Source organism: Tursiops truncatus, chromosome 14 (assembly GCF_011762595.2).
Source record: "Tursiops truncatus isolate mTurTru1 chromosome 14, mTurTru1.mat.Y, whole genome shotgun sequence".
Lineage (NCBI taxonomy): Eukaryota > Metazoa > Chordata > Mammalia > Artiodactyla > Delphinidae > Tursiops > Tursiops truncatus.
In genome coordinates, this window is record NC_047047.1 from 495,754 (window position 1) to 513,967 (window position 18,214).

General features: G+C 42.1%; 1 protein-coding gene across 9 annotated transcripts in view; it reads right to left on the bottom strand.

Annotated features, from left to right (window-relative positions):
* CCDC138 (coiled-coil domain containing 138) overlaps positions 1 to 18,214 on the bottom strand; it is a 48,980-nt gene that overhangs the window by 25,507 nt on the left and 5,259 nt on the right. For 5 of the 9 annotated variants that reach the window (XM_019931313.3, XM_073790927.1, XM_019931314.3 and 2 more), the window contains 7 exons: positions 17,524 to 17,711; positions 15,396 to 15,554; positions 12,494 to 12,613; positions 9,588 to 9,665; positions 9,367 to 9,474; positions 6,726 to 6,890; positions 1,401 to 1,517 (listed from right to left, as the gene is read on the bottom strand). In XM_019931313.3, the coding sequence (XP_019786872.1) occupies positions 1,401 to 1,517; positions 6,726 to 6,890; positions 9,367 to 9,474; positions 9,588 to 9,665; positions 12,494 to 12,613; positions 15,396 to 15,554; positions 17,524 to 17,711 (935 nt within the window). The remainder of the gene's footprint in view (positions 1 to 1,400; positions 1,518 to 6,725; positions 6,891 to 9,366; positions 9,475 to 9,587; positions 9,666 to 12,493; positions 12,614 to 15,395; positions 15,555 to 17,523; positions 17,712 to 18,214) is intronic. The other 4 variants (XM_033838262.1, XM_019931311.2, XM_019931309.2 and 1 more) reach the window with 1 other exon arrangement.

Sequence of the window (18,214 nt, forward strand, 5' to 3'; positions counted from 1 at the left end):
CATAAGAAACCTTCATGGTGATGAAACTCTTCTGTTACCTTGACTATAGCCATGTCAGTATCATGGTTGTGGTACTGCAACTAGTTTTGGAGTATGTCACCTTTGCGGAAATGGAAACAAGTGATCGCTCTATTATTTCTTATGAATACAAGTGAATCTACAACTATCTCAAAATAAAAAGCTTAATTTTTAAAAAGGTACTTGCAATTAGACAATTGTTAAAACTGAAATGTTAAAAACCCATCAGTAAATGTTGACCAAACGAATGGGAGAGTGGCAAGAATGCTACTTTTCACTAGAAAGTGGGTGCAGGCTGGCAGTGCACACAGAGTGGTGCTGAGTGGCGATCTGAAGACAAGAACAGAGTACAAATTATCTGAAGAAAAATGAGAAGACTCTTCTGGAAGGAAGATAAAACAAAGTTTCACTCAATTCTGTGAGTCAGTCTAGCCTTTTGCGGCTGAGAGCAAGCATTCAGCCGACCTTTCTCAGAAACCATCACGTGAACAGCAAAGTCAACAGTGACATTAACCGACGAGCTAATTTCTATAACTTTGGTGAGACACACAGTTAAGGTCAACTGTGTGTATGTGTGTGTATGTGCTTGCACGTGTGCACGCACACACGTGCTCACGTACTCGCTCATGTGCGCCACGAAGGCAAAATATTTAGGAAATCCTCAGAAAGCCATTTTCCCTAAACCTCAACCATCCCACTAATTAACCACCAGTCCTGCACTTACTAGTTTAGCCGTGTGCTTCCTGAGCTCCACAGGACCAAGAGTAAGCTACCCGAGCACTAATTTGTTTTTTTCCATTTTTAACCAAATGAAAGCTGTAACAGCTTTTATCAATACTAACTGGGAAAGTAACATTTTACAAACCTACTACAACTCATAGCACAATTGGTTATATATGCACGTCATATTTGGATTAAATAACCCTTACGTGAGCTGGTAACACCTAGCCTTCATTTTATAAGATGCTGGAATAATTTTCCCTCTTTGATTAGGTTATCCTAATAATCACTGTTCCATTTAGCTAGTGTGTGTTTACTGGCATACAGACAAAAAACCAATTTCTGTTACCTTCAGAAGAATATGAAAAACTATAAAATAAATAATGAGGCGGGGGGCGGGCAGTTGGTTTCAACAATAACCTAACGCAGTGAAACTCCTTATTACACAATTCTGAAACTCAAAAGCAATGTTACACCCTGAATCCGATCTACAGCATTGAGAAATAGGATAGTAAAAGAGGAAAGAAGAGAAAGTGGTGAACAAAGCAATGGAGGCGAGGAAAAGTCCCGAAACAGAACAGGACGTGTGGGGAAAGCTGTGCGAGAGTAAGATCAAGAGCAAAAGGGTTGTACTTGCAGACAGACTCCCGTTCACCAGTTACCTGTGTTCCGGCATCGAGCTGCCTTAGAGACCAATATATAAACTTTACAAAAGGCTCGTGAAGCTTGGCATTCACAAAAGGCATCCACTGTAGCTGCTCTGTCATCACAGGCAAAAGCTAAAGATAAAATGATGGAAAATACAAACACACACTATTTTTAGATGCCTGAAATCAATTACCACAATTTTCCAAAAATTATCTTTTTCCAAAAGAAAAAAGAGTTCTCTAACAAAAAATCTTCACTTTAAAACCGTACGTAATACAATAAGGAAATATGTACTTGAAACATTACGTGTCTACGCCCTTGACCCAGTAATGGCACATCTAGGATTTTAAGACTAACCTATAAAAACACACCCTGAATCTTAAATGGTTAAATAAACTTATGGTGCATATATAACCATTAAAAATGATAATGGCATCTATATTTATTGCCATGGCATATTCTGGGGTTATAAAAGCAGGTTACAAAAAGTGTAATAAGATTCCACTTACATAAAATATGTCTGTATGAATTTATATTGAAAGAGATAAGATATTTTTAAAAAATATTAACAGTGAGATTTCAGTAACTGGAGTGATATTTACTTTCCTCTTTATATGTCTGTCTTTCATAAATATCTTAATTAATGTCAACTTATAAAAATAATGCAAATCTTTAAAAAAGGTATTTATGAACGCTGCTTCAACAGTATGTCATTTTGCTGAAAGATTAAGACCATAGCGATACATTCTAGTTCTGTGAAAAATGCCAGTGGTAGTTTGATAGGGATTGCATTGAATCTGTAGATTGCTTTGGGTAGTAGAGTCATTCCACAATGTTGATTCTTCCAATCCAAGAACATGGTATATCTCTCCATCTGTTGGTATCATCTTTAATTTCTTTCACCAGTGTCTTATAGTTTTCTGAATACAGATCTTTTGTCTCCTTAGGTAGGTTTATTCCTAGGTATTTTATTCTTCTTGTTGCAATGGTAAATGGGAGTGTTTCCTTAATTTCTCTTTCAGATTTTTCATCATTAGTGTATAGGAATGCAAGAGATTTCTGTGCATTAATTTTGTATCCTGCTACTTTACCAAATTCACTGATTAGCTCTAGTACTTTTCTGGTGGCATCTTTAGGATTCTCTGTGTATAGTATCATGTCACCTGCAAACAGTGACAGCTTTACTTCTTCTTTTCCGATTTGGATTCCTTTTTTTTCTTTTCCTTCTCTGATTGCTGTGGCTAAAACTTCCAAAACTATGTTGAATAATAGTGGTGAGAGTGGGGAACCTTGTCTTGTTCCTGATCTTAGTGGAAATGGTTTCAGTTTTTCACCATGGAGGACGATGCTGGCTGTGGGTTTGTCATATATGGCCTTTATTATGTTGAGGAAAGTTCCCTCTATGCCTACTTTCTGCAGAGTTTTTAAATTGAGTTATTTGTAGTGAGGTTGATGGACTTAGAGTGTGTCATACAGGGTGAAGTAAGTCAGAAAGAGAAAGACAAATACCGTAGGCTAACACATATATATGGAATCTAAGGGGGAAAAAATGTCATGAAGAACCTAGGGTAAGACGGGAATACAGACACAGACCTACTAGAGAATAGACTTGAGGATATGGGGAGGGGGAAGGGTAAGCTGTGACAAAGTGAGAGAGTGGCATGGACATATATACACTACCAAACATAAAACAGATAGCTAGTGGGAAGCAGCCGCATAGCACAGGGAGATCAGCTCGGTGCTTTGTGACCGCCTGGAGGGGTGGGATAGGGAGGGTGGGAGGGGGGGAGACGCAAGAGGGAAGAGATAATGGGAACATATGTATATGTATAACTGAGTCACTCTGTTATAAAGCAGAAACTAGCACACCATTGCAAAGCAATTATACTCCAATAAAGATGTAAAAAAAACATGGCAAGAAAAGAATGTTTGAAAAAAAATAATAATAAAAGCTAGGATATAGAACCATATGTAATTGGACCCCAGATGTGATAAATAAGGTATAAAGATAAACCTCTGAGTCTGGAAGGACATATATGACCTACGCACTCCTCCGGAAACACCCCACCCTGGCTTCTGTGTCACCAACTTCTCCAGCGACACCCAGCTCTCCTCTACTTCTCGGGCCACTACCATTCTCTCCTGCTGGCTGGTCCTCATTCACCTGACCATTAAATACCGGAGTTCCTCGACTCAGCGCTAGCCAGTCCGGACTCACAACCCCCATGTCCACACGCCCAGCTCGGGCCTCTCCGCAGAGCCCCAGCCCCCGGAGCCACACCTACACCCACACCCACACCCACACACGCACTCCAGTGTCTGCAACTCAACTCATCTAAAACTACCTTACCAACAGTGGAAGCTCAAACCCAGATCTCGTGTAGTATTTCCTACTTGCAGTGAACGCGACCAACGTTCATCCCGGTGCAAAGTCAGGAGCCTGGGTGCCAACCCTGGGAGCCCACCTTTTATACGGGATCCATCACCAGTCTCGTCAGTCTTCCCCCCTAAACATTCTCTAGACGGCCCATTTCCAGCTCACAGCCACACTGTCCTTCCCCTGAACCACCTGCGTTTCCTAAGTGTCCTCCAGACCCACTCTTGCATCTCTTCGACCCTCTTGCCGCATCACAGAAGACACGACCCTTTCAAAGCATAAACCTGACGCTATTTTCTCCTGAAAGCTCTTCATTAATTTCCTCCTAGTCTTAGTTATTTTCTAGAATGAAATTTCAAGCAAAACTGAAAACTTACAGACATCCGAAATTGAGTACTTTTGTGGATGAACAGAATTTGATAACCACCTACTCTGTTAAGGTCATAGTCACAGGAACATTTTGTATTCTTAATTCCCCCACCCTTAAATTACAGTATTTAAAACTGGTGAGGAAAGTCTTCCGTTGCAGAGAGAAATCTTTCAACTGGGACCACACATAGGTATACAAGATAAAGTACACAGAACTATGTATAAAGTGCTTCTGTCACAAACAAGGTACATAACACGAGGAAGCACGCAGGAAAATCAGAAGTGTGAGGTTACCAGCATGAAGCTGGGGAAGGGAAGCGAGGGGAGGGGGAGGAGGCGGAGTGTCCCAGGTCTACGGACCCAGGGGACGCCAGGAGCAAGAGCGCCTCCTGCGGGTCTGGTGTCCTTCCTGCCTTTCACGGCGGCGGTGGTGAATTTGCCGGTAATCGTTTTAGTGAGATATAATTCACACACCATACGAGTAACCCATGTAAAGGGTACAACTCAGTGATTTTCAGTATATTCAGCGAGTTGTGAAACCATCGTGAGAATCCGTTTGAGAACATTTCCATCACCCTCCCCCCCAAGAACCCTAACCGTTAGCAGGCATCTCAGCATCCTGTCCTCACAACCACTCGGCTACTTTCTCTACACTGATCTACACGGTTCCAGGATTTTCATATAAATGGAATCACACAATATGTGGTCTTTTGTGACTTGCTTCTTTCACTTCCAGTATTTTCAAACTTCACTCACGCTGTAGTATGCATGGATACCTCATCCCCTTTTACCACCAAGTTACATTCCACAATCTACATACACCATTTTACTGAGCCACCTGTCAGCTGACGGGCATCTGGGCTGGCTCCACGTGTTGGCTATCGTGCGTCATGCTGCCATGAACATCCACGTATGAATCTATGTGCGCACACGTCTGCGTTTCTCTTGAGTACACGCCTCAGAGTGGAACAGCGGACTCGCTTGGTAAACCCACGTTTCATCTTCCAGGAACTGCAGGGCTACTTTCCAAAGTTCCTACCACACCTTTTTACATTTTCACCAGCAGCGCACGAGAGTTCCGATTTCTTCACATCTTCGTCAATGCTTGAGATTCTCTGGCTCTTTTATTTTAACCATCCCAGGGGGTGCGAAGTGACAAAACAAAGGGACCCGGATTTGCATTCCCCAAATCACTAACGTTGCTGAGCGTCGTCGGACACGCCTATCGACCATTTGGGTGAGTGTTAGAGAACCGTCTATTCAGGTGCGCTGAGCATTTTCAATCAGGCTGTCTTTAATTACTAAGTTGTACGGTCTTTTTGTTTAAATACTCAAGATGGAAGTCCCTTATCAGATCTGATTTGAAAAATATTTTTTCCATTCATTGGGTTGCCTTTGACTCTCACGATAGTATAGTTTGAAGCATGAAAGTTTAAAAAAATGTTTTGACTCAAACTTCACTTTTTTTTTTTTTTTTTTTTTTTGCGGTACGCGGGCCTCTCCCACAGTGGCCTCTCCCGTTGCGGACCACGGGCTCCGGACGCGCAGGCTCAGCGGCCATGGCTCACGGGCCCAGCCGCTCCGCGGCATGTGGGATCTTCCCGGACCGGGGCACGAACCCGTGTCCCCCGCATTGGCAGGCGGACTCTCAACCCCTGCGGCACCAGGGAAGCCCCCTCTTCCTCATCTTCAAAGCCACTGGGGATGCGAGGATGCACTGAGTGTCTCACCTACTCTTCTGCCTCTTTTGTCTGGCCTGAAGTGCTCACGTGATTACTGGACCCACTCAGATCATCCTGATTAATCTCTACTTGAGGGTCAGCTGATTAGTAACCTTAATTTACTTTTTCCATGTAAATGTGACGCACTGACAGGTTCCAGGGCTTAGGTTATGAACATCTCCGGGACCATTATCCTGCCTAGCACAAAAAGCATTTAGAAGAAGCTTTTTAGGTAAGGATGAAAACCGGAAATAATTTCCTCAAATGAAACCCTGGCCTGTATTTATTAATTCGTTAAACCAAACAAACAACTTTAGATATCCACTCTTCAGAGTTTTAATGTATTTCTTGTAGAATGCAACCGTCAATCTCTAATGACAATTTATACTGACTGGAAATCCTGAGTATCGATATCCAAATTAATGTCTGTAATTTAAGAAAATGGTCATTGCTCTTTGTTAATGAGAAGCCCCTTGAAAATACTATTTAACCCTTCATGACAAAAGGCAAAATAAAATTATTTTAGTGGGATTTGGATCCTAAAATGATGTGTATCAGGAATTGTTCCTATCACTGATTATCTGCCTAACTCTGATACACAATTATTTTGCCATTTTTGGAGTAGGTTTTCAATTTCTGGTCTGCCTTTAAAAAGAAATTTCCATCATGTTACAAAAAATATAAGTATGAATTAATTTTTTTTTTAGTATGAATTAATTTGAATTAAGTCTGAAATGAATCTTTTTAGAACTGACTATTGGTATAATCGACTTTCTATCAAAAATACTTTCAATATTTTTTCTCTTGTAAAATGTACCACTCTTTCAATCTTCGTGTCTACTGAGTCATATATTTCAAATTAAAAAACAAACCTTCACACACTTCTCCTGAATATCATTTCTCTGAGAAGCAAATGTGGGTAGTGCCTTTTCACCATCCATTCCAGATTCTTCATGTTTCAATTTGCTAAGGTGATGATCCGAAATCCAGTCCATGAAGACAGTTAAAAGTTCATAAACTTGTCCATTAAGTGGTACCTATATGCAAAATAACTAAATCAAGCACTTCTTTCAATTCACAGCCTCCTAAAACTTCAAAGGCAAGTTTTAAATTTGGTAAGTGATTATGGCATAATTTATCTAAAACACTAAAACATGTATTGGATGCCAAATCTTCTCCAAATGAAAGAAATTCCAAATCAAATATCTCTAATTAATATTAGAAACATGTTAAATGCTGGTTGACAGAAGGGGAGAAACCCACCATAACAAGGAAATTGAAAGAACTGCACCTTATAACCAGAAGAGAGAATTTTCATTAAAATTCTTTACCCAAGTTTGATAATGGAGAAGAGTAAAATTGGCCTTAACTCAAGAGCATGAGCCACCATAACTAACAGATTTGAACAAATTTAAAGGTCTCAAAAGCTAAACAATTTCCACCATGAAACTTCATATCTTCTTTTTCCTTTACACCGTAACATTCTATAAATAGGTATGAAAAATTTTTCCTGGAAATCCTGTTCTCTGAGAGTCCACCAAAATGGGAGGAAAACAAGAGCAAACTGCCATGAAAAAACTATAAATTCAACTAAGCTGATTTCCGTGTTCCTTCAAATCACTTTCAGTCACTTCAATTCAACATTTATCACACATGTTCCTTCAACGGGAGCTATGCTAGATTTAATTTTAGACAGAGAAATACAAAAGCAAATTAATAAAAAGGCAAAATTAAGCAGACAGCAATCCACAAAAACAGAATCAGATGAATGAAAACAAAGTTATACTATTCTGACCAAGAGTCACTTTTAACCTTCTCAATTTTCTTCAAATAGGAACTTTTGATGAAAACTGCAATCATCTTGACTAACCTGAGTATAAATCTCCACTTTTTCCAATTTACTTTATTATTTGTTTTTAATTAAAAAATTTTTTTCATGGGACTTCCCTGGTGGCGCAGTGGTTGGGAATCTGCCTGCCAATGCAGGGGACACGGGTTTGAGCCCTGGTCTGGGAAGATCCTACATGCCGCAGAACAACTCAGCCTGTGCGCCACAACTACTGAGCCTGTGCTCTAGAGCCCGTGAGCCACAACTACTGAGCCTGCATGCCACAACTACTGAAGCCCGTATGCCTAGAGCCTGTGCTCTGCAACAACAGAAGCCACTGCAGGGAGAAGCCCGTGCTCCGCAACAAAGAGTAGCCCCTGCTCGCCGCAACTAGAGAAAGCCCACGCGCAGCAACAAAGACCCAATGCAGCCAAAAAGAAAATAAACTAATTAATTAAAAAAAAATTTTTTTTTCACAGCCAGCATCCATGACAGGAAAAAGGAGGCGGGGGGGGGGGGGTTAAGTACGATCTTTTCCAACCACTAAACCCTCTGCGCACAGCCGGGGCCTGGTAGAGGTGAGGGCAGGCGGGGCGGCCACAGGCTAGGGCAGCCCCATTGGGAGTGCAACGTGGGGCCCAGGAGGGGTCCCTGCAGGTCAGAAGGGGGCCCTGGGCCTGGAGCCCCCGGGAGAGCCACGCGGCCGGTGATGCCACCCTTGCTGTGACTGCCGTGCTCCTCCTGGATGAGACGCGGAGGCTGGGCCAGCGATGCTGTGGGCTTGGCTCCCTATCCTCCCCACGTCGATAGTCCGCCCCGAGATGACCTCCCACCGCAGGTGCCGGAGGGGACACAGGCCGGGTCCTCTGTGCTCTCGGCAGCACGGCCCAGAGCCGCGGCACCTCCCTGCTGACACCCCGCAGCACCGCCAAGCGGGGGCCCCGAGAGCTTGGCACAAGCAGCTCCCCCAGGCCTGGCCCTGCGGACGGACGAGGTCCCCGGCCTTCCGTCGAGGAGGTCCCGTGCGTGGACCCCTGCGCAGGGCTGGGAGCGTGGTGGCTCCTGCTTGATCTGCGCCGGCCCGTCACAGGCCAGACGGTGCCCGTCCCACGGCAGCTCCTGCCTCTGCTGCTGGGGCTCCCGTTGCCATCCTTAAACAAGGCCATCCGCCCAATTCACTTTATGAAAAACTACAGCATTTATCAAAACCACTGAAGCCCAGTGAGGTATCACTACCCACCCACTGCAAAGGTCAAAATAAGAAAGACTGAAAACACCAAATGTTTTTTGGTGCCATAAAAGCTGACAGCAAACTTTTTAGCCAAGTTGTCACACACATTGCTGGCAGGAGTATGCATGGCGCGACCACTCTGGAAAACTGGCAGTTGCCCCCAAAATTAAATACACCTCTACCTTATGACCCAGAAATTCCAGTCTTGGCTATATTTCCAAGAGGAATGAAAATGCATGTCCCCAAAAAGCCTTATACATGAATATTCTTAGCAGCTAAATGTTTTGTTTTGTTTTTGCAAACAAAAGCATATCTGAAATATTATAGCAATACTTTTCTACAAAGAAATGATCACAGTGAATCCTTTCACACTAAGAAGAATGTTTGCTAAAGGGAAAAAAAAATAAGGAAGAGAAAAATGTCCTGGCTTTCCAATGGAGAAATCATATCATACCTTATGAGGTTTTGAAACTGGTACTTTTTCCTGTTTTAAACTTTTTGCTTCGTGAGCAGCGTGGGGATTTCCTTTCAATCTCTGTATTGTCATAAACTCACACTTCCTCTGTGACAGTACATATCCGTGAATTAAAAGAAAATTATATTAAAAGTGAGAAAGTCCAAAGGCAGTCATTTTAAATTTCACTTTGTGTCTCAAGAGAAGAGCAGGTACCTTACCTGTAAATTATCTAAACGAGCTTGAACTCTCTTAGCCTGAACCTCCAACTTCCTGTTTTCTTCACTTACTTCATTTAACTAAGGTAGGAAAACATTAGATATTTCAATAGAAACCTCAAGCCAGTTTCCTACTGAAGTTTTCCCAGTGTACCATCTTATCTAGTCTGTGTTACCAAGCAACATAACGTAACAGACAGAGGTACCGTCCATGATTAAAGATCACAGCTAAAACCACCATTTGGTCCTAAAACATTAAGAGTTTCTAAGAAAGTTTACTTCATTCTATGAAAAATGTGCAAGTCTCCTAACATCTTACACGTATACATTTTAATAGGAAACGTCTTTTAGTTGAACTTTTTATTGAAGTATAATGTATGTACAGAAAAATGTACCAATCATTAAATATCACCATAACGAATTACTGCGATTGGAGTAAATGTATCTGTTAATTTAGGAAAACTGACATCTTTACCATATTGAGTCTTCTCATCCCTGAACATAACATAGCCTTCAACTTATTTCGGTCCTCTTTAGTTGCTTTTAATTAACATTTTGCACTCCTCAGTATGCATGTTTTATACATGTATAATCTCTTTAGATTTATTCCTGGATAGCCAATGCTTTTTGATGCTACTACCCATAGTATCTTTCAATAAACATTCACTACTTGATTATTGTTGATATACAGAAATACACTTGATATTTCATATACTGAGCTTATATCCAAAGATTCTCCTAAATTTGTTTAATTCTAATAACTTGTCTGTATGCTCACTTGGATACTTACTACATCTGTGCATAATCATGTCATCGGAGGATAATTCTTATTTCTTCCTTCCAGACCCTGACTTTCCTTTCCTCACTGCACTGACCAGGACTTCAGCACAAAGTTCAACATAACAGTTAACAGTGAGCACCTTTATCTTGTTCTGATCTCAAGGGAAAAGATTTCAATAACTTACATTAAGTGTGATTCAGAAGTTGGTTTTTTTTTTTTTTTTTGTAAGTACTCTATGAGAATTAAGTTCTCTTCTATTACTAGTTATTATCTTTGGGCTGGTGCTGAATTTTAAATCAAGGAATTATACGATTTTTCTCCTTTTATCAGATGATGTGTTAATTTTCAAATGATAAATGACCCTGTATTCCTGGATCAAGTCCACTGAGTTGTATTATACTTTTTGTGTACCTCTGGATTCAATTTGCTGATATTAAAAATTTTTGCATCTGTACTCATGGGAGACTGGCTTGCATTTTTTTTTTTCTTGTAATGTTCTTGACAGGTTTCGTTTCAAGGTTATGCTGGCCTCATACAACAAGAAAGGGAGCATTTCTCTTTTTCTGTTTATGTAAATAAGGTACATGATATTTCCTCCTTAAAAGTTAGCCAATAGTCTTATGCTCCTTCTTTGAAGGTAAGGTGTCTTATTTTTCTCTGATTTTATCTTTATCTAAAATCTTCGTGTCTTAAAATAGCGTGCTTATATGGTTTTCCTCAATATTTACCCTGCTTAGGGTTCACAGAATTTCTTAGAATCTACAGGTTGGCATCTTTCACCAGCTTTGGATATCACCTCTTCACATATTACATTTTTGCCTTATTAACTACTTTTGGAACTCCCGTGTTAAATTTCTTCATTATGTCCCACATGCCTCTCTTGTGAATTTTCCAACCTTTCCCCACTCCTATCAATAGCTTCAAACTCGTAATAATGCACACTTCCCGTCACCACGCACTCATCAAACACACGCAAGATTATCAAGGATTATATCCACCTAAGAGACAGGTATGGGCAACAATGCACCTATACTAGCAGTTAAAGAAACCCTTCTCAAAAAAGAGTGCTCGCCTGAGACTGTGATGGGAAAAGGCAGTCTCTCCAGGATAAGGAGGCTTCCAGACAACTGTGAGTCAAGTTCACACGCTAATTGTGGGAGGTTAGACCTGATTCAGAGAAGCCAGGTCATCAGGTGAAGTGAGAAATGGGGGACCTAGTTATCACTGCCAAGGGGAAAGGTCGTAACAAGTAGTGAAGAGCACACAGCTAGCCAAGGGATTCCAGGAGCCCAGTTCTCTCTCAGAGTACGGGCTCACCAACATGTTGGAACCCACGAAGTTCCCCAGCCCAAGGCCTTAACCACTAAAGTGATGAGCTTCACCTGCTTCTGCTCATCTATGCGTCCCTCCCCACGAACACACACAATCACTCTCCTGTCCCTCTTCCACAGAGCCCGTCACTTTCACGTCTTTCAGGCAAAAACTGGCAAAGGGAAGTGAAAAAAAAAAGTACAACTCCTAAGAATTTGGTGCAACTTGAGTATTATTAAGCACGGAGCTAAACCACAGTACTTACAAACGTAAGGGTAGTGCACCGTGACACAGTGGGCGTGAGCTCACACTCCACTTACACACGTAAGGGCAGCGCACTGTGACACAGTGGGCGTGAGCTCACACTCCACTTACACACGTAAGGGCAGCGCACCGTGACACAGTGGGCATGAGCTCACACTCCCCAGCACAGGATCAACACATCACAGACACTCCAAAAACAAAGAGTGGTGTGTTACAGCAGGTGCAAGAACAGCACAGAGCTACAAACCAGCGCCTAAAGTACCCAGGTTAGCAGGTTTTCTTCTGCTTGTTTTTAATCTAGTCATTGCTCTTAATAGTTTAAAAAATTTCAAGTTGTCAAACGTCTCAGCTGGTTGTCAGAACAGATGATGAGAAACCAAGAGCTTAATAATACTTTATTTATATTTGGAAGTATTTTATAATAAAGGTAACAAATAAAGATAATCAAGGTTTTCTCTAGCCAGAATATGTTCTAAGATTTTGACTTACAATTTGTTAATCTATATAGTTCTAAGAATGTCTTAGAATCTAATATAGATAAAATAGGTCTTACCTGTTTTTTTAAGCTATCATTCAATTCTTTCAATGCATCAAAAGAGGACCTTAGCCTCCTGCTTTCTTTATTTCTTTCCTTAAGAACTTCAGTTAAGCGCTCAACTTCTGCATCATGTTGCTAGGAGGGAAAAAGTACAGATTCTATGTCACTAATGCCACTGAACATAAATTAATTAAAAATTAAAACTCCTTGAATCACATGGACTTTAATCAGTGTATTTAAGCATAACGACTAATAATGCAAATGATTTATAAAAACTGTATAATCAACCAAACTAATAACAAAGCATTAAAAGCCTATGTTAAATACCTATTAAAACATATTACACAAATGAATTAGCAATAAGGCTACTTTCTGTTTCTGCTCAGAAAAATCCACAACAGAAACACACTGAAATAATTTCTATTTGACATCATGGAATGATAAAACAATGAAGGATTTCTGATCCTTTTCAGAGACTAGTTAATTATTCATAGCTTTGTGAATTAAAATTTAAGGTTTAAATTACCCTTGTGGAGTAGAAGTAATATTCCACAGAACAAACTAATTTCTTGTTCTCATAAATTAGCTAAAATTGTACATCTCAAGAAACTTAAATACATAATAAAATTTCCTGAGACCCAAACTATTCGACTTTCCTTAACCAGTTTTATAAATGATTAAAATCAATTTCCCCTCTAATTCCATTTAAATGAGAGCACTTTTAGATTTAAATTGTGAATACTTATATAGTTTCTTTCACCTTTTACTCTCAAATTTATGCGTAATGTATTAAAACAAGCAAGTTTCCACAGGAAATCAAGAAACTGAGTTAATTTCCTTCTTTCAAGTAATCATCTAGTTCCCATTAAAATAAAGCAGTTAGCTTTATACTTATTACAAGTAGCATACAAATCCAAAGAGCAAAATATCAAGGCTAAAACTGGGTGGAGAGCACTGAGAATCCAAGCATTCATTCTTTTGCCCTGTTTAAAAGTCCAAGCTTGTGAAAAAAATTAGCTTTATGCAACTTTATTACATTAAATGACTCCTTAAATAACTTAGGATATGGTCACATATACTATATGTATTTTAAAAATTAGATTAACATTCTCACTGTACAAATCTTCCACCTCCAGAAGAGATTAAAAATGTATGACGTGGGTTCCATTTCCAGAGAGATAAGCCCCACTGCACTCTGCCTCTTACCGATTACAACTAATTACAACTAAAAACCGTACACAAAACACAAAAAGCAACTACCTAAGGAATGTCAAAGGGAAACAAAAGCAGGGAATAGTAGAAAGGAGGGAAAACCTGGAGAAGAAACCATCAAGGGGCTGAAGTTTCCTGGGTTTCGTTTTCCCTTGCAGTCTTGCCCCAGGGCAGGCCCCAGACACTGCTAATTGGAGAGAAACTGCTTTTCAGGGCTGGGAAACCAGGAAGAGGGGACCCCAGGAGCCAAGGACTGTGCTCAAATCTGGATCAGCCCTGAGCCGGCGAAAGCAGCAGAGCAAAGGGGCAGAGACAGGAGTTCAGTTTAGAAACAGCCCCACTGTGTGTAGGCACCTTAAAGACCCAGAGCATCACAGCAAAGGCTGAGAACCCCCAGCGGTGCCTGCATGACAGGCTCCAGAGCAACAGCACAGGCTTTGGAAACCAAGCGAGGGGGGCACAGCCCACACGGTGAGAAAACACTCAGCCTCAACCCACTGGGCTCACTGCTTAGGAAATGAACACATACAACCAACATTCTCCAGAGTGGTATGAAAGGATCCAGAATCTATACAAAATTAATAATATCCAAAAGGTCCCAAAGACAATCCCAAACTCACCGCACATACAAAAAACCAGAAGAATGTGATTAGGTTTCAAGAAAAATGCCAACCCTTAGGTGATCTAGAGTGGTATTTTTAACTGAATTCCAAATGCCAATGAATGCAAATGGAAAGACAGAAATTCTCATGAGAAAAATTGAAAATAATTGGAAAATTAGAACTTTAAAATGCCAGAAATAAAACAATTCTCTAGACAAGATCAACTGCAACATGGAAATGAAAGAAGAAACTGTGATCCCGTGATCAAATCTGAAGGGTGCACAAGAAAAGGACTGGAGAGAGGAACAGACTCAGAAACCTGCGGGGTGACAGCAAAGTGGGAGGGGGGGAGGGTGCTTGCTGGGGGGTGCGGGGAGGTCGGGGGGGACGGATAGCTACGAGGAGCACGTGGGAACCCTGGGGGCCGGGACTACTCTTTTTCTTGATCACGGCACCCATCGCGAGACTGCATGCACTTTCAAAACAAATAGTACATTCTCCTCTATATAAGTTGCACGTATAGTAACCCATCTCTCGATAGGAAACAAAGAACAATACCGTACAACCTACCTGACAGTCTCGATAAAAATATTTAATCTGAATATAAACATTAGGAAACAATCAGGCAAATACAGAATAAGACACACCCTTTAAGACTACAGGCCAAAAGTTTTCAAAGAAAAGCCTCAGAAAAAGCAAAAATGGTGACGTGGATTGCTCTAGATGCAGAGAAACCAATGAGATTTGCCTGCATTTTGTCTAGTTCCTTGATCAGAGAACAAAACAAAAAGCAATAAAAGACAATTTGGGGACCCACTGGGAAAGTAAGCGTGGACTGTGTATGTATTTTAAGTTAAATTATATAATTAGCATGCATTTCCTGTTCAACGGTGGTGTGGAGAACACCCTCATTTCTGAGGCAATTCACAGCACGGAAGAAGGACTTAGGGTGCTGGGTCTTGATTTTTGCAACCCACCTTCAACTGGTCCAGGAAAAATGTGAGGGCGGGAAGGCTGAGCAAATGTGCAAATGCGAACGAGTAGGGAGCCCAAACCAGAGGAGGAGGGCCCTGCCCGCTAAAGTCAGCGCCATGCGCGCTTACCTCCTTCAAGGTCTGGAACCTTGTGATAACCTCTTCTTTGACACCTTTAATTTTATTCAAGGCACTTTCATGTCTGAAAAGCAGCTCTTCTCTCTCAGCCAGAAAACGTTCTCGCTTTTGAAGCTCTTCAGCAAATTGCTGTTGTGCTGCAGTTCCACACTGCATAGAAAGGGCAGAGTTTAGTGTTTTTCAGAAGCACACGTACCAGCGGTACAAGTGAGTCTCATTCATTGAGATGGCAGCTCAATCGAACGGCGTTTCGGACGCATGGGAACCAAGTGAGCGCAGATGCAGCAACAACCAGACCGGCATGCAGATAACCCTGTACTTTGCAGGATCCACCAGTGAGATTCCACTGCAAGGACTCGAGAGAATTTGGGGCGCAAGCAAGGTGAGCACCGCGGACCTCCCCGCGCCCGCCGGGATGCCCGCCACCCCTCCCCTTCCCATCGCCTGGGATGCCCTCCAGCCACCTTCCCTGCCCCGATGCCAGCTGAGCTCCCCTGGAGAAAGCCTCATACCTGAAGAGGCACTCCCGTGGGGCCCAGAGATCCTCTCCCACCTCCCCGCATTCCCCACGGTGCCTACGCAAACCTTCTCCACCCTCCACCCCGAATCCATCACCTCCTCCAGCCTCTGTGCAGGCAGCCGGTCTCTGCCTTCACGGGGGAACAGAAGACAGCGCGAGGACGCAGCCTTACAAAGGGAGGCCGGCCTCCCACTGCCTCTGCCTCCTGGGGAGACTGCTGCCACTCAGTGCTCTATTATTTCCAACACTCCCATCGCATCAGAAATGAAATCTCTCTGGATCCCGCCCACTGGCCTCCCCTCCTCACAAACTTCTTTAAAATGTTGTCTACGTTTGCTGAGCCCTCTTGACATCCCAGTCACTCCTCGATGTACTGATACTTTCATCTGGCCTCAATCCACGTCCCCTACTGAACCAGCTGCCCAATCACTGAACCCGCAGGTCCCGCTCCAGCCCTGGTTTCACGCATCGCACACTCTGGTCCCCTCCTTCCTCGCCTCCCTGACACCACCTCCTCCGGGTCCCCTTTCCCCGCCACGGGCTCTACTCCCTCCACTGCCCTTCAATTACTGCTGCTCCTCAAGACTGGGGATTAAGCTGCTTTCTTCCTCCATACTTTCTCTGCTTGGTTCCATCCACCCAGGGGCTAAAAGCACTGCGCACGCAACTCACTGTTTCCAAACTGCGGTGCTCGGCTCTTTCTCCCAAGCTCCAGACTCAAGTCCACACTGCCTACTAACATCTCCACCTGTGTGCTTTCAGGTGGCACAAAATACTCATGTCCAAAATTGAAATCAATTAGCCATCAGGGGAATGCAAATCAAAACCACGAGACAGCACTTCACATCCACTAGGATGGCTAGAATCAAAAAGACAGAGAAAAACTGGAACCCCTGTGCAGCACTGGTGGGATGTAAAATGGTGCAGTCGTTTTGGAAAACAGTTTGACAGGTCCTCAAAAAGTGAGACATGGGCTTCCCTGGTGGCGCATGGTTGAGAGTCCGCCTGCCGATGCAGGGGACGCGGGTCCGTGCCCCGGTCCGGGAGGATCCCACATGCCGCGGAGCGGCTGGGCCCGTGAGCCATGGCTGCTGAGCCTGTGCTCCGCAACGGGAGAGTCCACAACAGTGAGAGGCCCGCGTACCGCAAAAAAAAAAAAAAAAAAAATATATATATATGTGTATATATATATATATATATATATACACACACACACATATATTTCCAACTAGAAGAATTTCAAACAGAAATTGTCATTACATATACTTCTGCTTCCTTCTGTACTCCCACATAGTGGATGCTTGAGAAAGACGTGAATTACATCCCTTAGAGACAAAGAAGATAAAGGCCACTGTTCTGAATTCTGGTGAGAGCTGACAGGAGAACTTTTTACATATAGGTATTTAAAACAATGAATCTAGAACACCTACTTCAAAAAGCATACTTTACTAGCAAATTCTGTTTTATTTCTTCAGTAAGGATGGGATGGAAATAAACACTTAACTAACACAAAACGAAACAACTGTGTTCGTGTTTCCTCAATGTTCGGCGCTGACAACATCAACATTTCCGGACCCTCGGTTCGGCCTGAGGGCTCACCTGCAGTTTCTGGTGTATCTGGAGTAACTCATCGTAGATCTGGTTGACCTGACGTGGAAGCACACCCTGCTTGTTTGAGGCTCTGGACGCTGGGGAGCTGAGACGTTTCAAAGGAGACTCACTAGCGTCACTGCAACAGTCAGTCCAGTTCCTTGAATCTGAGGCCAAATTAGTTGGTTCAGCAACTGCTAAGAAAATTAAACTTAAATTAAAAACTTAATTTATAGTTTTAAGTATCCTCATAGTATTGTTAAAAAGTTTCAAGGACTATATGCAGAGAGAAAGAATGATATAGCAAACAGTGAACATTTAGAAAATTTGGATGAAGGCCACACAGGAATTCTTTGTGGTCTTTTTGCAACTTCTCTGTAAATCTGAGATTACTCCAAAAATGAGTGCGCGAAAGCACTTATGGATTAACTACCTAGGCCAAGAAATGGAAAGTTACCTCAGAAACTCCGGAGCACATTCCCTTCTCTCCCTTACACCAAATTAACCGCTAACCCAAATACAGTGCTCATCATTGTTTCACTTCTTTTTAATTTTTACTACTTATGTTTAAAAAATTATTTGTTTTGCCTGTCTTTAAACTTTATATAACGTCTGTAGTTAAATAATCATATAATTACACAACCTCTATAACCTCCCCCGTTAAATAACGCATTCTTGTATTAACGATGGCGGCAGGTTC